At 60.2% G+C, this 22,661-nt stretch overlaps 2 protein-coding genes across 2 annotated transcripts; both read right to left on the bottom strand.

The window, feature by feature from the left end:
* Positions 1 to 2,265: 2,265 nt before the first annotated feature.
* EFEMP2 (EGF-like fibulin extracellular matrix protein 2) lies at positions 2,266 to 8,727 on the bottom strand. Its single transcript, XM_077822012.1, has 10 exons — positions 8,644 to 8,727; positions 7,778 to 7,826; positions 7,402 to 7,638; positions 6,897 to 7,019; positions 6,685 to 6,801; positions 6,377 to 6,496; positions 5,712 to 5,831; positions 4,949 to 5,075; positions 3,543 to 3,738; positions 2,266 to 2,427 (listed from the first exon to the last, which is right to left on the bottom strand). The coding sequence occupies exons 1-10, from the start codon at positions 8,725 to 8,727 to the stop codon at positions 2,266 to 2,268; spliced, it is 1,335 nt and encodes a 444-aa protein (XP_077678138.1).
* Positions 8,728 to 14,841: 6,114 nt separating this feature from the next.
* Positions 14,842 to 21,028, bottom strand: FIBP (FGF1 intracellular binding protein). The gene is made up of 11 exons (XM_077822365.1): positions 20,944 to 21,028; positions 20,228 to 20,407; positions 19,648 to 19,846; positions 19,091 to 19,217; positions 18,540 to 18,640; positions 17,781 to 17,914; positions 17,289 to 17,397; positions 16,948 to 17,011; positions 16,222 to 16,308; positions 15,493 to 15,590; positions 14,842 to 15,125 (listed from the first exon to the last, which is right to left on the bottom strand). Exons 2-11 carry the CDS (start codon positions 20,310 to 20,312, stop codon positions 15,056 to 15,058), a joined length of 1,074 nt encoding a protein of 357 aa, XP_077678491.1. The 5' UTR covers positions 20,313 to 20,407; positions 20,944 to 21,028; the 3' UTR covers positions 14,842 to 15,055.
* Positions 21,029 to 22,661: the final 1,633 nt, after the last annotated feature.

The raw sequence follows: 22,661 nt of genomic DNA, 5'->3' as shown, positions 1-22,661 counted from the left end.
GATACCACTGCAAGGGGGTCCAGGTGCCAGGGTTCACCCCCCATCGCATGGGAAGAGGTGCTAATGAGCAGGAATGGACTCCAGCTCAGTTTTATCTCATCCCAGAGCTGAGCTTCTGGTCCTGGCTGTGAAGGGAGAATGCTCCCATCCCTCGCTCCACCCTGGGAGAGGATAGTGTCCCCTATTGAAGGACTTCTGTTCAATGTTTAAGCACATCTGCCTGTGCTTCACATGGCCAATTATTTCTTCACACAATTGTGCCTAGTGCTGTCCGGACCCTTCCCCCGCACACACACTTGATCAGCTCTGGTGCTGGTGGCAGAACCAGAACCCCCCACTCAACCTGCTTTGCCTTATATGGGGTTTGGTCTTGGTGCTTTTACTGAAATTTTCCTTTTTTCAAACCAGAAAGTGGAACAGTTGGCCAAAATCACACCTCTGGTCGGCGCAGGAGCCCAGCTCGGGGGTCTCCAGCCAGGGAGGGGCAGAGCCCAGGGCAGGCTGGAGGGATGGGAGATTTGGGTCCAGCTGCATGTCAGTTTCCAGTGTGGCAGCTGGGGTCCCGTACCCCACTGATATCTCTCCAGAGCTGGGTCTGGCTGCGCTGTCTCCTTTGGACCGGTGCCAACCTGCAGGGGCAGAAAACAGCAACGTTGGGGCCTGAGACCCTGCTTTTTGCTGCTTCAGCCCCTAAGGAAAGGGGGAGGCAGGGTGTGTTACAATTCACACACCCCCACCCCACTGTTCCATGGTCTGAGTGGGCTGGCTCCACCTGCACTGGGATTCCTCGCTTTTACAGCCAGACATTGAGCCCAGCCCACAACGCAGCTGGGTGAGAGAATCTCCAGGGGGCAGATGGGGAATAATCTGCCCCCTTGCACAGTTGTACACCCCCCAGAGCAGCTGGCACAGGCCAGGACACTGGGGCAAATGGCCCTTAGCTCAGCTCCATTCTCATGTGCTGGAGCATGCCCCCACAGCAACCCTAGTCTGGTGGTCGAGCTAGAAGGATACAGTCCAGCTGCATTGGAAGCCCCTGAGCAGTAGAGTTTTTCCCTAGTCTCCCCCGAGGTCAGTTGTTCCCAGGGCAAATCCCTCTCCCTGGTAAACATCCACCCTGCAGTTCCAGGCTGAGTGTCTGGCATTGGCTTCGATTGGCCTTTGTCTGCGGGACAGAGACCCCAGGATCTAGCCCCCTTGGGACTTTCTCTGGGAGAAACTCGCCTGACATGGTTTCCAGCAGAGGATTGTTCTCCTGGCTTCTCAGAGCTGGGTACAATCTTTGTTGGTCAGGGAGGGTCCGAAGGGGCACGGAGCAGAGATAATGGGGCTCCCCCCTTTTCCCTTTAGGGAGATACACACACACACCCCGTGGTGAGCTGGAGCCGGTTCGCTGGCTGTTAAATTTAGAAGCCCTTTTAGAACCGGTTGTTCCGGGAGGGACAACCGGTTCTAAAACGGCTTCTAAATTTAACCGGCCAAAAGTGGCTGGAGCACCCCAGGGGAAAATTTGGTAGGTGCAGAGCACCACCAGCAGCTCCCTGCCCGGCCCCAGCTCAGCTTCTCCGCCCCCACACCAGGCTTCCCACAAATCAGCTGTTCGCACAGGAAGCAGGCGGCTCACTCAGGCCCAGGGAGGCGGAGGTGAGCTGGGGCGGGGGGGGAGGGGGCATAGGGGAACCGCTCCCAGCCCCAGCTCACCTCCGCCTCCCTGGGCCTGAGTGCGAAGCCACCGCCTGCTTCTCAGCCCTCCCCGGCTTCCCGCCAAACAGCTGATTCGTGGAAGCTGGGGGGCGGAGAAGCAGAACAGGGCAGCGCATTCAGCGAAGGTGAGGTGATCTGGGGCTGGGCGCGGAGCTGCCAGTGGGTGCTCAGCACCCAGGGAGTCAGTGCCTAAGGCACCACTTCTGATGTGATCAGTGGGGTAGCAGACGCTCCCCTGCCCCTAGGAGCCAGAGGGACCTGCCAGATGCTTCCTGGGAGCTGCCCCAGGTAAGCACCTCTGGGACTCCCCACCTCGCCCCCCAGCAGTTGTCTCTGGCTCTTAGGGGTGGACACCCACTATGGTGGCCCACGAGACCCTCCTACCCTGTTCTGGGGGCAGTCAGGGGAGGGGGGTGGATGGGGCAGGAGTCCTGGGAGGCGGGGGTGGGCCATGATTCCCTCATGGGGTGAGGAGGGAACTCGTTGTTAAGATTTTGGCAGCTCATCACTGCACACATTCCCACCTCCACAAACTAGCCCTGTCTTACCCAGGCTGGGGCACTAGAAAGAATAGGCTCCCACGAAGATGGTGAGACGCAGCACCGAGCTGGAGCGGTAGCTCATCAGTGAGTTCATAGTCACCATCTCCAGGTCCAGCACATATTCCCGGGGCCCTGTGACAGGCCTGGCCAGAACCAGCATCGCGCTGATGTTATTGATTTGCTGCCAAGAGAGCAGATGAGTGAGTGCAAACCTCCAGGGGGTGCTGACCCAACCAAATCATTTCAGTGTAACTAAAGCAGTGCCCACTTTGTTGCTGACCCAAGTCAAGGTGTGGCTCTGGCGAGAGGGGAAGCTGCTGCCAGCTGTAGGGGGCACCAGTGACATCCCAAAGGGGCCCGGTTTTCTGCTGATCTTATTTCCTGATCCGACCCACCCCCCAAGCACAGGGGTTCAGCCCTGGGAGACCTGGCCCTCGCCCTGATATTGTGGAGCTGATCAGCCACAGCTGACTTGGGCAGCAGAACAAGACCAGATTTTTTAAAAGGTGTTTAGGCACCTAACTGCCCTTGAAATCAAGAGCATTAGGCATCTAAATGCTGTTTAAAACCTGCTGCCTGTTCTAGCCCTGCCCCTCACTAGCACCGTCCAGTGGAGTGGCTCCAAGTGCATGCAGCCTGGAGGGAATCCCCTCCGGCTCAAGGAGGCAAAGGAAAAGGGGGCTCAGGGCAGTCACTTCCTGGTGCTTTGATTCACCCTGCATCCCTGCCGCCTCAGACTTCTCCCTTGCAAGTTCCTACTCACCTTCCGCTTGTCTCCTCCATCCCGCTACTACCCCCAGTAATAACTAGGGGGGCATCCATGGCTTCTGTTGCCCAAGCACATCGCCCCCACCGGTGCTCCTGGAATCCATCCACCCAACCTCCACCCTCTCTAGTTCAAGGATTCCCTGTCACCCCCCCACACCCCTCATTCCAGGGGCTCTGTCTGCTCCCCCTTTACTCCCCCGCCCCGCACACCACCACTAATGAAATAGCTGCTGCTTCTTTGGTTGGCTGAGTTTAGGCTAATGCAGGAAGTCCTGCCTCCAGGGCAGCACCCACTGGCTGGTGCTATGAGCAATTCAGAATGCTCCCCCTCACGGAGGAGATCAGGCCTACTGGCTGGGTCTCTGGATGAGTGGGACATGCCCATTGCCTGGCACTACGAGCAACACAGAAAGTCCTGCATTCTGGTAGCAGCCCTCCCACTATTGATAATTTGGCTAAAAGAGGAAGTCCCGCCTTCTGCAGTGGTCTGTCCTGTCCAGAGCCCCCCGCTCCCCTCCCCCCACTCACCCGGATGTAGAACTCCCCCTGCTCATTGCCAGAGCGGATCTGGAAGGCATTGTAGGCTCCAGGGTAGACACTGGTGGCCTGGATCTGGAAGACGTCAGAAGGGACGGTCCGGTCAGCTGTGATGCTCATGTAACGGTGCACGATGGATGAGGGCTGCTCCCGGCACAGAGGGTTCGTGGTAGGGCACAAACAGCGGCTGCGAGGGAGGGACAAAGTTAGTGTGGGGCAGGACATCTGGGGTCCATCCCTGGGTCTCTCACTGACTTTCCGACTGCTTAGAATTGGGTATTTTGGTAGGGTTGCCAACTTTCTAATCACACAAAATTGAACACCCTAGCCCCGTCCCTTCCCTGAGGCCCTGCCCCTACTCACTCACTCACTCCGCTCTCTCTCACCCTCACTCACTTTTGTTGGGGCAGGGGCTTGGGGTGCGGGAGGGGGTGAGGGTCCAGCTGGGGAATGAGGGGTTTGGGGTGCAGGAGGAGGCTCCAGGGTGGGGCTGAGGGATTCGGAATATGGGAGGGGGCTGCAGGTTGAGGCAAGGGGTACGGGCTCTGGGGTGGGGCCAGGGATGAGGGGTTTGGGGTACAGGAGAGGCTCCAGGCTGGGGCTGAGGGATTCAGAGTGTGGGAGAAGGATTCAGAGTGTGGGAGGGGGCTGCAGGCTCTGGGGTGGGACCAGGGATGAGAGCTTTGGCTGCAGAAGGGGGCTCTGGGTTTGGTGGGGGCTCAGGACTGGGGCAGGGGATTGGGGCACGGACTTACCTTGGGCAGCTCCCGGTCAGCAATGCAGCGAGGCTAAGGCAGGCTGCCTGCCTGTCCTGACACCACGCTGTGTGCACCCCGGAAGCGGCCAGCAGGTCCAGTGCTAGTAGGCAGGGGGGCAGGGGGCAGGAGCCACCCCCTCCCCCCACAACTCCCATTGGCCAGTTCCCATTGCAGAGTAGGGGCAGGTTCTTCTCCACGCAGCAATAGCCTGGGAGCTGGACCTGCTGGCTGCTTCTGGGGCGCAGCGTGGTGCCAGGACAGGGAGGAAGTACCCTTCCTAAGATCTGCAGCACCCCTGACCGGCCCTTTAATGGCCCGGCACCACCAGGGTCCCTTTTCGACCGGGCGTTCCTATATTTCCCCTTTGGTCACCCTATATTTTGGCAAAACACTCATCCCCCAGCCACTGGAAAATGTGGCATTACTAGGCACAACACTGGGGCCAGTACTGAGTGCAAGGGGAGAGAGCCCCCTACTGAGCCCTCTGACCCTGCAGCATGGCACCTCCTAGTGCCACATTGGGGTCAGCATTCATTACAATGCATGCCTGGTTGTTCCTCATGAGTCTCCATCCAGGGACAACCCTGCTTAGCTAAGGGAAACCACCCAGTCCCCACCAAGCACACCACGCAGACTCACTTGTCAGACACCTGCACATAGGGCTCCAGGCAGCGGTTCTTCTCCACGCAGCGATAGCCCCCATGGAAATTGATGCAGCTTTGGGCCTCGGTGCATTGGTGGGCGCCCGTCTCACACTCGTTAATGTCTGCGGTGGGGAGAGACTGGGGTAACTGGAGTCAGACCCCAATCAAGATCAGGGCTCTCATTGTGCTAGGTGCTGCACAGACCCCAACGCAATCAGGGGCCCCCACTGGACTGGCCACCACACAGATCAAGATCAGGGCTCCCACTGTGCCAGGCACTGCACAGAGACACAGTGACAATCTCTGCCCCAAAGAGCCCCCAGTCTGAATAGACATGGGAAGGGAAACTGAGGCACCGGGAGAGGAAGGAACTTTTCCAAGGTGAGTAGCAGAGCCTGGAATAGAACGCAGGAGTCCTGAGTTCTTGCCCGCTCCTAGCCAATAGATGCCCTACCACTGGAGGCAGGATGCTCTGGGGCCACAACAGGGATCTGTTCAGATCTTGGCCTCTCTCCTGGGATGACTGGCACAGAGAAGGGGGAAATCCCAGAATGCATTTCACACAGCTCTACTGTGGCCCTCAATCCCAACCTATAGCCCCCTGCTATGCTAAGCCACCCCCTTTCAATGGCTGTTGCAGGGGTTCTGGGATTTCTTTAGGGCAGCAGGGGCTGCTCAGGGCTGGGGCGGGTGGAGTGTCCTGGGGAGGAAGTAGCTCTGTGGTGGAAGCCCCTCCCAGTGCTGGGAAGCATTGGTACCTTGGCAGAGGCGGGTGCCCAGGAGCTGGTAGCCCTGGGGGCAGTCGCAGGAGAATCTCCCTGGCTCATTGATGCACTGGAACTGGCACAGGTAGCTGGAGTAGCTGCACTCATCGATATCTGGTTCGGGGAAGCAAAGCGTGAGAGGCCCGGGCTCCCTTCACCTCCTAGTCCACCACTGCCCCCACTCCAGGAACCACAGGATCTGTCTGTGCCCATCAGCCCCATTAGAGATTGTCCCTCATAGCCAATCGGTAGGAAAAGAGCAGGGGGAGGAGCTAAGAAGGTCCCCAAGGCAAGGGAATGGGCAAGTGGGTGGAGCAAAGCAAAAGGGAGGGGCTAAAGGGAATGGGGAGGGAACATGGGAAAGTGGGAGGAGCAGAATGGAATAGGAGGAGCTAGAACTGGAGATGAGAAGGGAGGAATTGCCAGCAGGGAAGGGCTAAGGGAAATGGGAAAGGTTAAAATTGTGGAGGGGCTAAAACAGGAGGGAGATAAAAGGATGGTAGCTGATATACAACAAGATGGGGCTAGAAATGGGAGAAGCTCAGGGTATGGGAGGGGCTACAGCTATGGGAGGAGCTAGGCCTGGGGAATGCTAAAAGCAGGGGAAGGCTAGGACTGGGGGCTGGGCTGGGCTAGGGGCAGGGGCCAGGCTCACCTACCATTGCAGGTGAACCCGTCACGGTCGAGCTCATAGCCCTGGTTGCAGCGGCAGATGAAGGTGCCGTAGGTGTTGAAACAGCGCTGCCCGCACGGTGCCCCCATCTCACACTCATTCACATCTGCAAGGAAAGCGCAGTGTGAAATTCCAACACGCCCAGCACCGGGATGCGACTGCTTCTGGGGGGGGGCAGGGTGGTGTATAACAGTGTTCAAATGCCCACCAGGTGATGCAAATGGGAAGAGGAACAGAACCCAAGAATCCTGAGTCCCAGCCCCCATTGTCCCCCTGGCAGGGCGGGTCCCTTACCCACGCAGGAGCGGTTGTTGCTGGCCAGCTGGAAGCCTGGCTCACACTGGCAGGAGAAGGAGCCTGGGGAGTTGACACAGCGATGCTGGCAGTACCGGTACCGGCACTCGTCGATGTCTGCCACACGGGAGAGAAGGGGTTAAACTCATTGTCCTCCACTCCAGCCCTGCTCCCTGCAGCACAGCGCCCCCCGGTGGCCGGTGCCCACTCACCCACACACTCGGAGCCAATCTTGCGGTAGCCGTCAGGGCACTTGCAGTGGAAGGCGCCGGCCGTGTTGATGCACTCCTGGCTGGGCTGGCAGTCGTGCAGCTCGTACTCGCACTCGTCCACGTCTGCAGGGGGCAGCACCGGGACATGCGGGGTTAGCCGGGACAGACACCCCCCAAGCCGGGCATCAGGCCCCAGGGGTGTCCTGGATCTGCCCCATAGCATCACCAGCCTCTGCCTGTGGGGAAGCAGCTCCCTAACCCCCAGTGATACCAATTGCCTCCCTCCCAGTGGGCCTTGTGCCCCCCACACACCCGTGGCTGTTCCCCCTGCCTGTCCTCCCACCATTCCCTCCTCCATCTGGCCATGCCCCTGCCTGTCCTCCCCGCAGCCATTTCCCTTGCCCCTCCCCCAGCCATGCCCCCTGCCCCTCCTCCCCACCATGGCCCCTCCCCCCAGCCATGCCCCCTTGCCCCTCTTCCCCCCAACCGCTCCCTGTTTACTCACCCAGGCAGGAGCCATGCCCGTCAGGCTCGTAGCCCTGGGGGCAGGCGTTGTGGCGGGAGGCGGTGAGTGAGGGTCGGGGAGGTCGGGGTCGAGGGGCACTGGGGGGCGCAGCATTCTCTGAGTGCACGTCATTGATGACGGAGGCTGAGCGCGGCAGGCACAGGTACCCCCCATAGTGATTGATGCATTTCATCTCCCCCTTGCAGGCCTCGGGGATGGTCTCACACTCGTTCACGTCTGGGGACAGGCCCAGGGTCAGAACGCAGGAGTCCAAGCCCTTCCTTCCAAGGACCCCCTCCCAGCCCTGGGGTAGAACCCAGGAGTCCTGGCTCCCAGCCCCCCACCTTCAACCACTCCCCACAGTCCCGCCTCATACCTTTGCAGTGCTGTGTGTCTGAGTCCCACTGGTATCCGTCTGTGCATTCCTAGGGGTAAGAGAGGGAGACGGTTACAGTCGGGGGTCCACAGGCAGTGGGGAAAAAACCCAAATATAGGAGTGAAGAAATCAAAGGGCTGAACCAGCAGGATCCCATTGCCCTTGAAAGCATTAATGGGCCCTGCAGGATCAGGAGAGGAACCCAGGTGTCCGAGGCCAGCTCAGGGCAAGCAGGCAGCTAAGGGAAAACTGATCGGGCCCTGTACAGACCCCACCTGGGAGCAGGGCAGCAGGGACGGTCGGACGGACACAGAGCAGGGCTCATCCTCTCCAGCAGGGGGCAGCATGCACACGCACACAAAACTCTCCATAGATTGAATTTATCTCCAGACCAGGCAAATCATAATGGTGGGGAGGGGAAGGGGGGCAGGTGCACAAAGCACCTCTGGTTGGGAGTGAAATTGGGGGGTGTTGCAGGAAGCCTCTGAAATAGAGGGGAGGGTGGCACGCAGCCAGGGGGCGCAGAATAGAGGGATACAAGGAACCCTGGTGGATGCGATGAGCTCAGTTGAGAGAAGCTACGAAGGGAGCGACCGCTAAGTTAATCCGGCAGCGTTAGTGTCTCACTTTGTGAGCGGTGGGGCTGTGCAGCCCAGTTTGTTATTCCAGGGTCTCTCAGGGGCACTAAGGATGGGACCCCCTCCAATATCCTGGAGTTTTGCTGAGGGATCCTGGCATACACAGTCCCCGTGCCCCACCCCAGAGGCAGCTGCATCTCAGCACCAGGCAAGGGACCCTGTATAAACAGCCCACGCACTCCACCCCAGAGGGCATGTGCAGGGTGGGCAACACTGACGCGTTCTTACCGTGTAGGTATCAGGTTCCTCCAGCTCCTGTGCAAGTGTCGCGCCCACCAGCACTGCCAGCAGCAGGCAGGAGACGGGCCACATGGTCCTGCCAGGGGCAAGGCAGGGGTTAGTGTCACCCACCCACAGTCCTGCCAGTGCCCCTCAGACTGAACCAACAACCCCCCAGACAGGTAATCAGAAACCCCTCTCAAGTGGATCTGATCCGTGGCCTGGTATCCCCACTACGCATCATTGCCTCTGTACTGCTGAGAATGAAGGCAATTCCCCTTGGGCCTTGGGGACAGGGATCCTGTCCCTGCAGCTGCCATGGGGCCAAGCGCACCCCACAGTGCCCTGGAACATACGGAATATGGATTCCCCTCCCTGCAAGGTGAGGCTTCCCCCGCCGTCCCCTCCTCCTCCCAGTCTCCCAATGCCCAGTGGATTCAAAGCCAAAGAGCTTGGTGGGGACTTTGGCTCAGAGCATCCAGATCACCCTCATTCCTGTCCTCACTTGGAGTCCATCCAGCCCCATTTGGAGGGTGATGGGGTAGGAGCGGGGACCAACCATCAATGGCAGCCCCTCCCCGTACATTGTATCTTGCCCTTCCCACTGGGCCTCCCCCCCCCCAATGGCAGAGACCCCTGGAGTTCTGGATGGCTTGGAGGTTTCACACCTGGGTTCAAAGTCAAGGCATGTCATGAGTTGGAGGGTCTAGCATTGAGTTCCCATTATAATCCAGCCAAACATTGGCAGACTAGGCCTCAATGGCTGAGATGGCAGGGGGACCACAGGTCTGGACTGAGGGGGATCAGCTGAGCAGTGGGGGGGGGCAGGGCTGGGAGGGCAGGGGACTATGGGTCTGGATTGAGGAGCACTATCCAAACAGAGGCTAAGGGAGTCTATCAACTCCTCTCCTGAGGCAGGAGCTCTGGTCAAGTCCAGGCTAATTATAGCCTCTCTGTGGCTATGAATAGCCATCCACCCAGCTCCCAGACCGTCTGGAACCCAAAGCCCCTTGGCCAACCCAATTTGTGGGAGAAGGGGACCCCAGATCAGCCATCAGCAAATCAGAGCTGTGGGGAACTGGGACATCCCAAGGCTGGGCAGGAGCACTGTAGCATGGTGGGGAACAGGGGATTGGTGTCAGCAATGGGATCAGGGGGAGGGGGCATCCTTAGGGGATTGAGGGAAGCAAAGTGGAGACCCCCCCACCCAAAGTACACAGCAGAAAGTATGGATGGATGGTTCCAATGCACAGCCTGGCAGGAACCCTCTCACTGACCCAGCACTGTCAATATTTATGTCTGGCTGGGTCTACAATTAGTCTCTGGGGCCTGGAGCCCTGTGGCCTCTCCCAGCCAGCCAGAACAAACGTGTAAGGAAACATGGGTGTGCCCTAGAGGAGTGTACAAAATGACACCTCCCCCACCCACAGCCACCCTAGACCATGCTCTCCAGCTGTTGTCCCAAGGCCTGGTATTGCAGGGAAGGGAGGGGGCAGACTAGAGCTGCCCTGCTGGGCTCTTCCTACTCTCCTCTCCCCTACCCCAAAACTCTGTCCTGCTGCTGGAAGAAGGTGGGTGAGGGAAGAGCCCTGACTGCCTCCTGCACAAGCTGTGATTGGCTGCTCTTCCCCAGGAGGTGGAGCATTGGGGAGGGCAGCCCATCAGAGGGGGATCCCCCAAAGGGCACGATCTCCTGAGGCTTGTCTCCAGAGGGGCTTTTCTGAGAGAGGTGGACACAGGTGGTGGGGTGGGGATCAGGGAGAGACCCTGGCAGCAGGAGAGGCAGGCTGGGGTGACTACTGGGAGGGATCCCAGCGGTGGAAGAGGTGGGTGCTGTGGGCAGCACAGGCTGGGATCCCAGCGGTGGAAGAGGTGGGTGCTGTGGGCAGCACAGGCTGGGATCCCAGCGGTGGAAGAGGTGGGTGGCGTGGGCAGCACAGGCTGGGATCCCAGCGGAGGAAGAGGTGGGTGGCGTGGGCAGCACAGGCTGGGATCCCAGCGGAGGAAGAGGTGGGTGGCGTGGGCAGCACAGGCTGGGATCCCAGCGGAGGAAGAGGTGGGTGGCGTGGGCAGCACAGGCTGGGATCCCAGCGGAGGAAGAGGTGGGTGGCGTGGGCAGCACAGGCTGGGATCCCAGCGGAGGAAGAGGTGGGTGGCGTGGGCAGCACAGGCTGGGATCCCAGCGGAGGAAGAGGTGGGTGGCGTGGGCAGCACAGGCTGGGATCCCAGCGGAGGAAGAGGTGGGTGGCGTGGGCAGCACAGGCTGGGATCCCAGCGGAGGAAGAGGCAGGCAGTGTAGGGAGTGCAGGCTGGGGTGATGACTGGATGGGAATCAGGCTGGGATCCCAGCAGTGGAGGAGGCAGGTGGTGTGGGGAGTGCAGGGCAGGGGAGGGATCCTGACAGCAGGATCCTGGCAGTGAGTGAGGGGAGCACTATGGGGAATGCAGGCCAGGGCACGGATCAGAGAGGGATCCCAGCCAGCGGGGAGGCAGGCAGTTTGGGGAGCGCTGGGGGGGGGGACTTGGGGAGAAATCCCAGCAGTGGGGAGGCAGGTGGTGTGGGGAGCAGGGGTTGGGGGGAGGAGAATTGGGGAGGGATCCCAGCAGTGGGGGGGCAGGCGGTGTGGGGAGCAGGGGCTGGGAAGGGACGGGAATTGGGGAGGGATCCCAGCAGTGGGGAGGTGGGGAGGTCTGGGGGGGAAGGGGAACTGAAGCAGGATCCCAGCAGTGCAGAGACAGGCGGTGTGGGGAGCAGTGGCTGGGGGGGGGGGGAAAGGGGAATTGGGGAGGGATCCCAGCAGCGGGAGGGCACATGGTGTGGGGAGCACAAGGCAGGGAAGGGCTCAGGGAAGAAGCCTGGTGTGTGTGTGGGGAGGGGGGGGAACATGGGTGTATAGGGGTGGGCCAGGTGGGGGACAGGCAGTTAGGGGGTGAGGCGGGGAAGTCTATATTTTGGCCCAGCCATCTCTGAGCTGGCTCCGTTAGGGGTACTCCTCCCTCCCTCCCCGGTTGGGGTCAGTGGGTCACAAATGGCTTATCTCGGCCTTGGGGAGGGGTCTGACCTGGCGGGGTCCCGCTGGCCCTGCACCGATCCCAGCCCGTCAGGACCCCCCCATCACTACCAATCGCGTGGCTGGTGCCACGGCTACAAAGGGGGATTCCCAGAAGTTTCGGGCACAGGGATAACGCCACCGGGACCCCCCCCCGACGCTGACCCCGCAGGGCTCGATCCATACACGGCCCGGTCCGCTCCCGGGGATCCCCCACTGACCCTTGCACGGCTCGATCCCCTCCAGCCCCACTTACCGTCCGGGATCGGCCCCCCGCCCCCGTGCTCAGGCCGGGGGGTCCGGTCTGCGCCCCCCGGGCAGGACGGTCAGCCCCGATCCCCCACGGCCGGGCGGGCGCACACGGAGCGGGCGCTGGCGGCCGAGGCTCTCTGGGAGAGACGCGCTGGCTCCCCCCGGCCCCCCTGCCCCGAATTCCTGGCCCCGGGCCAGCGGGACCCGCCCCGCACCTGGATCCACTTACAGCCGGCGCCGCGCGCCCCGGGCCGACCAGCTGCGAGACCGCGCCCCCTGCAGCCCCTGCCCGAGCCCCCCACTGCTCCACCCCGCCCCATCACCGCCTGCCCCACCGCTGCACCCCCGCCCCCCACCGCTCCACCCGTGCCCCATCACCTCCTGCCCCAGCCCCCCACCATCTCTTGCCGCAGCCGCTCCACCCCCACCCCATCACCCCTATACTCCCTCCAGCCCCGCTTTACCCCTGCCACCCCAGCCGCTCCAGCCCCCCTGCTTCACCCCTGCCCCCCACCGCCTGCCCCAGCCCCATCACCCCCTTGCTCCACCTCATCATCTCCTGCCCTCCCCACAGCCCCGCTCTACCTCCTGCCCCCAAGACCCCCAACCACTCCACCCCCAACCCCGACTCCTCTGCCCCAGCACTGTTCTCTTTTACTTCCCCCAGACACTCACTCATCCCCAGCCTCCCTCTGCCCCCCCACTCCTTCACACACCCCTCTCCCTGGAAACCCCTGCCTCTGCACCCTCTCTGCCCACCCACCTTCTTCCCTCCCCTCCCCCATGGAACCCCTACCACTTATCTCCACCTCTGTCCCCCCTTCCCATCCATCTCCCTGCTCCCCACCTTCACCCCATCCCAGGGAGTGGGGATGGTTAATCCCGAGGCACATTTGCCCGTCTCTAAACACACCCTCCCACCACATGGCCTACCTCAGCAGGGGACGGGGGTTCTGTGCATTTATCCCCTGGCCACTCAGCGCCCCCCCCCAGAGGGGTAAGGCTCTGTGTGCTGTCCTGCCCCCAGGCGGTGACTTTTGCTGACTTACACAAGTGGCTAGTAAGTTCCTGGGGGGGTAGGGGGGAAAGAGCCCTGAGCCCCCCCCAGCAGAGGTAGCCCCGATAGCCTCCCCCAGTGTTAAAGCTGGACACAGTCCAAGGAGAAATGCGACACTGTTTTTAACCCTGAGGTTAATTAACCCTGGGACCAAACAGCCAAGGGCCTGGTGAATTCACATCTCTCAGGGTCTCCAGCTCCAGCCTGGCTACCTTCGGGAACATGCTTCAGTCCAGCACCCGTGCCTGGGCTCAGCACCGGGGGTGATGGGTGACATTCTCTGGCCAGGGCCCCCCAGACTAGCTAGTCTCATGGTCTCTTCTGGCCTGAAAATCTATGGATTGGTGTTGGATACACACACGCCAGGGTGGATCCCAGGCATGAGACTGTGGCTTCCCCCTGATGGAACTTCAAACCTGTTCTGGAGGGTCTTGGCTCCCAGCCCTCCCCCTGCCCTAACCCCCCAGACTCCACTCCCCTCCCAGAGTTGGGAACAGAACCTAGGAGTCCTGGCTCCCAGCCCCCCCCCCCCCCCCCCCGCTCTAACCACTAGACCCCCCTCCCTGAGTTGGGATAGAACTCAGGAGTTCTCTAGGATCTGGGGCGGGGCAGCGCAGCACTATGGTATGGTGCCCCCAGGGGCTCACGCGGGAATGGGGAGGTGCAGACAGAGCAGCCCCCTGGGGAAGGGATTAGCTGCACGGAGGCTCCGGTGTTCTGTCTGAGCTGTCACTGGGCCCCTGTGCAGGGTCGTCTGGAGAACAGAGACATGTGGCGGGGGGAGGGGGGAATGGGAATCAGGACTCCTGGGTTCTATTCAACACAAACTTCCGCCAACATGTATCCCCTGCCCCCAGGGTGCTCACTCAAGACTTTGGCCCTTAATTTCCTATTTTAATTTTAGAGTAAATTATGTTAAATAGAATCAATGTCCGCTCTGGCCCTCAATCCTGGCCCATAACCCCCTGCTAGCCCAGCCCTAGCCCCACCCTCCCAGTTCTGCCGGCGCTCCTCAATCCTGGCCCATAGCCCCCTGCTAGCCCAGCCCTAGATCCCCCCCAGCGCCCCTCAATCCTGGCCCACAGCCCCTTGCTAGCCCAGCCCTAGACCCCCCCCCCACAGTTCTGCCAGCGCCTCTCAGTCCTGGCCCCCAGTGCCCTGCTAGCCCACTCCTGGGCTCCCCACGGGCTGTATGCAGGGATGTAGCAGCGTGAGGGGCAAGATCTCATTTGGTTTGTTCAGCTCTAGGGTCTGTGTTTCTCCCTAAGCCTTGCGTAGATCTGAGGGAGGCCCCCCACACCTGGCAGTTTCCCCATAGCATGGGTCACCTCGAAGATGAGTCCTGGGAGGAGCTGAATTGTGACCATGGGGTGGCAGCAACTCCTGGAAACAGCTCCGCCACAGCCGCCCACGGATGTTGAAGGATGGAGAAGGGGAAACCAGGGCTCGCACCGTAGCTCCAATCCAGGAGGGTGTTGATGGTGGGGATACCAGGCCGGGCCCGTGGCTCCGATCCAAGGGTGGGGTGGAGATACCAGGCCGGGCCCGCGGCTCTGATCGGGGCTGGGAGTGGGGATACCAGGCCAGGCCCGCGGCTCCGATCGGGGCTGGGGGTGGGGATACCAGGCCGGGCCCGCGGCTCCGATCCAGGGGTGGGGTGGGGATACCAGGCCGGGCCTGTGACACTGATTGGGGGTCGGGATACCAGGCCAGGCCCTGGCTCTGATCCACGGGGTGTTGGTGGTAGGGATACTGGGCTGGCCCCGTGGCTCCGAGTAGGGGCTGGTGGCAGTGAGGTTACTGGGCCCGGCCCATGCTTTGAGCTAACCCTAACAAAAACTCGAATCCAATAGTTGGCTCTTCCATTTATTTTCCAAAATGAGCTAAAACTCCAAAGATGGAGACAGGGAATCTCGGGTGGAGGCAGTGCCCAGCCCTGGGGAAGTGGCGGGGATGACTTCACATCAGAGCCCCCAGGAAAACAGAACCAGGGCAGAGGGATCCGGCAGAGGGATCAGCGGTAGAGCAGGGCATTTCGAGCAGTTAGGGCTCCCCCTGCTTGTCAGTCGTGGTACATCTTAAGCAGGCAGGATTTGATGGTGCTCATGTACCGATCCCAGAGAGCCTGGTGCCTGCGGGTAAAGAACGGGGATGTCAGACAATGGCACCGAGACACATCCGCCTCTGGGGCGGGGCATGGAGGCTGTTTATACAGGAACCCCTCGCCTGGAGCTGAGATGCAGCTGCTCTGCGGTGGGGTATGAGACTACGGATAAGGGGTTCGGTCACCTGCTACTGAGATGCAGCCTTCTATGGAGTGGGGAGCAGAAGCTGTTTATAAAGGGATCCCTCACCTGGTGCTCAAATGCGGCTGGCTCTGGGATGGGGCTGCTGGTTAACAGCTGCCATCAACGCTACCCTCGAGTTTAGGACAGGAAGAGTCTGTGAGCAGTGACTTTGGTGGTGGCGGCCCCCAAATCCCTGGCGGGCGGCACTTACCGGAAGGCGTCCAAGGTGTGAGCGGACATCGTGTACTGCGTCAGGAAGAGTCGGACGTCGTTCAAGGTCCACTTATCCGACTTGCAGGGCTCAATGAACTGGGGAGAAGGGGGAAAAGGAGTCAGAGACAGCCTGGGTCCTGGGGGCAACACCCCACAACCTCACCCTCATCCCCTGCTTGCTGGGAATTGGGACTGGCTGGCTCGGGGAGGGGAGGAATGGGACCTGGTGCAGTTCCCCTCTTGGTGCCTCTCCAAGTCTATAATTCCCCATGTGGGGTGATTTGATGGGTCTCAGCCCAGTTCCCAAGGGGCCAGAGTCCACAGTATAGCCCCGCTCCCCTCCTAGGCACTAACCAACTTCCTGCTCCACCAGCGTGGAAGCTGGGGGGTGATCACGCCATGACGGTCAAATCTCCCTCTTCCCTCCCACTTCCTAGGAATGCAGGGCAGCATGTTTTCTAGGGGTTGGCTTTGGGGGCCTCTCCCTGCCCTGGGGGCACCCAGGAGTGCCACGCCACCCCCCAATTCACCCACAGACATTAAATCCTGGCCGTGGAGAATCTGAGAAGTCTATATGTGTGTGGGGAGGAGATGGGGTTGGTACATATGGAGCAGTGTATGGGGGCGAGGGGTATGTCCACCAGTCAGTCCAGGTGTGGGGGGCCATGACCACCTGTGGGGGAACAGGATGGGGGTGAATACATGCAGGGTGCATGGGGGGTGGTACCTTTTCCACTAGGTCAATGAAGAAGTCACGCACGTCCTTGGTGTGGATCAGCTTGGAGGCCATATTGACCAGTGCCCGTGACAGGTTCTGTGGGGCCCAGAAAGTTCACCAGAGCGTGACGGGGGCTCCCATGCCTCAGGGATCTGCGCAGTTACAAACCGCTCCCCCCACCCCCCAATTCACACACAGGGGAAGGGACTCACCAGGGTCGCTCAGTGAGTTGGTGACTGAGAAGTGGAGAGAACCCAGGAATCCTGCCTCCCAGTTCCAAGCCAGGAGGGGGTAGGGGCCGAGGGTGGAGCTGGCTCCTGGGGATACCCCAGAAGGAGAGGAGGATGGATCTGAGGGGAGGGTGTCTGTGGCCCCAGCACCCCCAGGCATTCAGAGCCCAGAAGGCTGGTGGGGCCTGGCAGCCTGACTCAGAAGCCCCCTCTGGTGGGCGCCTCAGGCATGGCAGGTGCAGATGGAGGTGGGGGGTTCAGGGGGTCCACAGCAGGAGGCTGCGGCACCAGGCAAGCCAGGCCATGGGCTGCAGCCCTTCACTGGCACACAGGGGACCTATGTGATCAGGTAACGCAGAGGAAATGCATTGATAGGTGGTGCCAACAGGGGGCACCACCCAGAGGCCTGGCCACTGAAGGGGGCTTCTTGAACCGGGAGGGGGAATCCGCCCTCCACATTCCCATTACTCACTCCTTGTCCCCCACCCCTGGCCCCAGGACACACCTTGAAATTGGCTTCCATCTCGTTGTACACCGAGCTCTTCCCACGCAGTGACGTACACACCAGGCTGCAGAGGGACAGAGAGGTCAGGCCCCCCACCAGGGGCTTGCCTGCTGCCAGCGCTCCCCAGGCCTGAGGCCAAGAAACAGCATCACATATGGACAGGACAGACACCCCCAAAAATGCTACTTCTCCCAGCTCCACCACATGCCCTATAACACAGGCCACATGGAGAAGAGAACCCAGGAGTCCTGCTCTAACCCACTAGAGCCCGCTCCCCTCCCAGACCTGGGATTAGAATCCAGGAGTCCTGGCTCCCAGCCCTGCCCACATCAGGCCTGTACCTCTTATGCAGATCAAGCAGATCCTTATCAGCGATCAGCACCTTGAGCTCCTTGAGTTCCTGCAGGAATTCCTTATCCAGATCCACGTCCATGTCGTCCACATTGGAGTCTGGGGGGAGCAGGTGGACAATGGGAGAAGGCTTTGGGGTGGGGGGCTGTTTATACAGGGATCCGTAACCCAGCACTGAGATGTAGCCACCTCTGGGGTGGGGCATGGGGGCTGTTTACACAGAGGCAGGAGTAAGTCTGGGACCACAGTAGGCAGCTCCCGGTTCTAGGGGAAGTCCAGCAGGTGCATTCCCCACAGCACAACCCCGCAGAGCCAGGCTGAGCTACGTGATGTCGCCCCTCCCCCGGGAGTAAGCTGACATTGCAGGTCCCCATAGCACCATGGGTGGTTTTTAATGATTGTGCCAGGAGCTGTCCAGGCACAGCTTTCTAGGGGCTACGATTTGCCCCATCTCCTCCCAAGCAGGGGGTCCCCAGTCTCACCCACAGCTCCCAGTGTCCAGTTCTGGATCATCTGCTCTGCGCAGTAAGCGAAATCCTCAAAGGTCAAGAACTGCAGCTTCTTTTTGCCTGTCTCGAAGCGGCTGTTTGCGAAGAAGACGATGGCAGCGTAGTCCCTGGGGGTGAGGTAGGGGAAGGTGCCATACACTGAATCAGAAAATTCCTCTGTCTCTAACTCCCGCCCCACTCTCTGGAGCACGGCATTAGGGCCAGCACTGACTACCATGGGAGTGCACCCCCTAGTGTTCCCCTTGGAGGTCGCCCATCCAAGCACTGGTTTCAGAGTAGCAGCCGTGTTAGTCTGTATCCACAAAAAGAACAGGAGGACTTGTGGCACCTTAGAGATGAACCAGTTTATTTGAGCATGAGCTTTCATGAGCTACAGCTCACTTCATCCAAGCACTGACGCAGATCTGAAAGGACGGCTTAGAGCAGCTCAGGTCTGTGCTGAGTAGGCCCAGCTGACGGTCCAGGGGCTGCAGGCTCGAGCCCAGGGTTCCAGCTCCTGAAGTCATGGGATCGTTTCTGCTGGAGTATGCAGAGAGCCTGAGCCGATTGCTTAGGGGGAGCTGCCCCAGGCATCCTAGGGGAAATGTTAATTTCCAGCCTCACTGCTCTGGGGACCCTTAGCCCAGCAGAGGGCTCTGTGTGGGGTAGGAGGAGTCAAGCCAACCCAGCAGAGACACTCTAGGGGCAGAGCTACATCATGATGTGCCCCACTGGTACCCCCCGACCTGTTACCTGGCCAGACGGTCTGAGAGCAGGAAGTGCTGCTGGATGTTCTCCACCAGGGACCCCCGCATCTCCTCCACCACCTTAAACACCCGCTTGAAGTTGTCAAACTGAGGAGGACACCAGTGTGTGGGGGGGAAGAGTCAGAGCCCTAGAGGGGAAGGGCCCCGTATCCCATTACCCCCACCCTGAGCCAGCCAGTCCCCGACCCTGGTGCCTGATGGGAGACACCGCCCCAGAAGTTCCTGGGAATCTCCTGGCCAGGGTCCAGATAGGTCTCATTGTGTAGGAGGCTCATGGGAATTCCCAGCCTGTGTCCTGATGCCCCAGAGACTCATGGGAGTCCCTAGCCCATGTTCTGACAGAGGCTGCTGTCCCAGAGGCTCATGGGAGCTGCCGGCTCAGGGCCTGAGGGTAGCCGCTGCCCTACAGGCTCATGGGTACCTCTGGCCTGTGACCTGATGGGGGCCACTGTCCGAGAGACTCATAAGAGCTGCCAGCTTGGGTCTGATGGTAACTGCTGCCCCAGAGGCTCATGGGAGCCCCGGGCTGAGCCATACCTGGCGTCGGCAGCTCTTGAGGGTGATGCCTGTCTTGGTGCTGACGTCATCCAGGTCCTTCTTCGTGCCCTTGGAGAGCTTCTTGCCCAGCACCTCACGCACGAAGGCCTCGTCGAAGGCATAGTACCTGCCACCGCAGGAGTGGGAGACAGAGGGCACCTCAGAGACCCGTACCCCACACAGCTCAGCTGCCCCCTCTCTGCTCCACGGGTGCTTCAGACACCCTCGGGCACCCAGAGCCTCAGACTCCCCCAGCGGGATCTCAGACACAAACCCACCACCCAACCTTGGCCCAGCTTCTCCACCCCTTCGGGCCATTGGCTGGGCTTCCTCCCTCCCCCCACTTGGGCTCAGCTTTCCCCCTCCAGCCTCAGGCCCAGTTTCCTCCTCCCTTCCTTCCCCCCAGCCTTGGACCAAGCTTCCCCAACCCCCAGCCTCCCTCCTGGCCTTGCTCCCTTCACATCCCCTCCCAGCCTCCTGCCTTCACTCCGGGCCTCTGTCTGGCCTCCCTCCAGCCTTGGGCCCAACCCCCTCCTCTCCCAGCCCCGTGCCCCCACCTCTCAATGAGCATGGCCTGGCGGGATGGCGGGATCTGAAAGTGCAGCTGGTGGATGAGCTTGGAGGGGGTGTGCAGCAGACGCTCAAGCATGTGGAAGGTGCGGTAATGATCCATGGTGTCGCTCTGCAGCACAGCCACCGTGGCCCCCGCCTGCTCCAGGATCCCGCTGCGCAGCCGCAGGCTCACCGCATCACTCACTGGGAGGGGTAAGGGACTGAGGTCAGCAGGGCCAACCTCCCACCACATCACTCACTGCAGGTGGGACTGGGCTCAGAAGCCAGATCAATGTATGGGGGAGCAGGGCCAGACCGCATCTCTCACCACCCGCTATCGGGGGACAGGGTCAATGGGACAAGCATCCTATTTCCCACCTTGGCATTAGCAGAGCAACAGGGTAAACTGAGGCACAGATGGGCTGTTGGGGGGGAACACTCACCCAGAGTTACTCTTCTCTTAGACCTGGGAGTAGAACCCAGGAGTCCTGACCTCCAGTCACCCACTGCTCTAACCCACTTAGACCCTAATTCCACCCACAGGCTTGGGCAGAATCCTGGCATCCAGCCCCCTAATCCCCATACCTGAGTACCCATCCAGCCAGAGCTGGTACACCTCTTCATCGATCAGCGTGGTGTTCCCCACAAAGATGTCCAGGTCGTTGGTCATGGCCCACAGCACCAATTTAGCCCGGCCCAGGCTCCAGGAGCAGGACCCCAACTCCCAGCTGCCCCCTGCTGGCCTCCGGAGACGAGACAGGGAGCCTGTGGGGAGAGAAGGGGGCAAAGTGGGGTGGGTCTAGTAGAGCAGGGGGACAGTCACACAATGGGGACCGCCCCCTGATACAGTAACTGAGAACCAGGGAATGCTGCCTCTACTCGACCCACTCCCCTCCCAGAGCTGGGACAGAACCCAGGAGTCCTGACTCCCACCCCCACTCCCCTGCTAGAGCTGGGGATGGAACCCCAGAGTCCTCGCACCCAGCCCCACTCTGCATTAACCACTAGACCCCACTCCCCTCCCAGAGCTGGGACAGAACCCAGGAGTCCTGACTCCCACCCCCACTCCCCTGCTAGAGCTGGGGATGGAACCCCAGAGTCCTCGCACCCAGTCCCACTCTGCATTAACCACTAGACCCCACTCCCCTCCCAGAGCTGGGACAGAACCCAGGAGTCCTGGCATCCAGCCCCTCCCTGCTCTAACCACTAGATCCCACTCCCCTGCCAGGGCGGGGGACAGAACCCAGGAGTCCTGGCTCCCAGCTGCCACCCCTCCCCACTCCCAGGGCACAAAGACGAACCTGCAGAGCTGTCCCTCGATTGACACTTTCCATATGACCCCCGGGCTGTTTGCTTCCAGGTCGCAGCAGCGGCATGGCTGCCCGCGTCACCCTGTGCGGGGCGGAGCCATCTGGGTGCGAGCAGCCCAGAGCCGGGACGCCTGGGTTCTGTCCCTAGCTCTGGAAGGAGAGTGGGGGGCAGAGTCCGATCTGGATCTACCGCTACTCCAGCCTGTGACTTAACGTGGACATGGGGAACTGCGGAGGGTCCCGGTGCGCCCCTCTTCAGGCTGCATCTGGTGCCCCGGGGGTCTCCTTTGTCCTTCGCAGTTACAGGGAGGGCGGGAGCTTTCTCCCCTCTGAGGCTGTGAAGGGGGCAGCCTCCCCGGCTTTCTCTTTAGCAGCTCAGTTGCAGCCAGCTTTCCTTCTGTTTCTAGAGCGGTGGCTCCCAAACTTCAACAACCCGTGAACCCCTCTCACTAAAATGTCAACTCCCGGGAACCCCCTCCTAGCAATGAATATTTCCAGGGATTTTCTCCTTTACCCGAGTATAAATGATAAAAGCAGTGATCTTGGAAATATAACATTTGTTTTTATGATATGCTTATTACACTCGATTTATGATTAATTATTATTTATCATGACAGTATTTATATTACATTTTGAAAACGGTAACAGGCTTCCAAGATCTCACTTAAGTAGCTTGTATCACATTGCATAAGCCAGTTAGTTCTAAGACAAGGCTCCTAGGTTTCATCAAGGAGTATCAGATGCGAAACAGCATGAAGGTATTTAAGAAGGAAACTCAAAGAGTTTCTCCTCCACAAGCATTCAGGTCTTGAGCAGTCCAGGCAAAACAGTAAAAAAATATCCACCTCCCTTTCCATTTCTTATAAGGAGTCTTGAACTTTAAATCTCCTCAGTGTGATAGATATGCTCGCTTTGATCTGCTTAACTCTTGGAAGTCCAGGGGCTCCGGGCTGCTGGCCCATGCTGCCCGAGGTCCCTAGGGACAGCTCTGTCCACCATTAGGATTTTTGCCCCCCAAGAATCCCCTGTAACATTTCACAAACCCCAATTTGGGAACCACTGTTCTAGAGGGATCCCTCACTGGGAGCTGAGATGCAGCCATCTGGGGTGAGGCGTGGGGGCTGTTTATGTAAGAATCCCTTGCACTGTGCTGGGGCATTGGGGTCAGCACTGAATCTGAGGGGAGAACACCCCTAATAAACACCCCGCTGCCCCCATTCTCTGCAGAGCTGGATTCTCCTGGTCTTCTAGGCCAACCCTGTTCCTGCCCAGTTGGAGGTCTCCTCGGGAGGGGACAATCTGTAACCCTGAGTGGGGTGCACTGGGGTCTCCCATTCCCAACCTCTCATCCCACCTCTCCCTTTCCTGCGTTGTGCCCATGTTCCAGCCTCCCTTCCCTCCCCCACCCAGGCCTCTATTCTCCCCCACACACACTGCCCATGTCCCAGCGGGAACACAAAGGCTCTTTGTTCCCACCAGCCTTGGCATTGCAGGAATCTGGATCTATCTGCCAGCCATGGCCCGGCTACTCCCCAACCTCCGCTCCCTGCTAGGGAATAACCTCTGGATTCCTGGGTTCAGTCCCCAAGCCCCACTCCCTGCTAGAGATTGTCCCCCATCCCATACACGCTCCTGCTACTGAATCCCCAGTCCTCTCCCTGCTCGGAATCAAGCCCGAGAATCTTGGGTTCCACCCGCCATCCTCCCTG

Source organism: Eretmochelys imbricata, chromosome 7, assembly GCF_965152235.1.
Source record: "Eretmochelys imbricata isolate rEreImb1 chromosome 7, rEreImb1.hap1, whole genome shotgun sequence".
In the NCBI taxonomy this organism is placed as follows: domain Eukaryota; kingdom Metazoa; phylum Chordata; order Testudines; family Cheloniidae; genus Eretmochelys; species Eretmochelys imbricata.
Note: the sequence above shows the minus strand (reverse complement) of the source record. Positions and strands in the feature narration are given on the sequence as shown.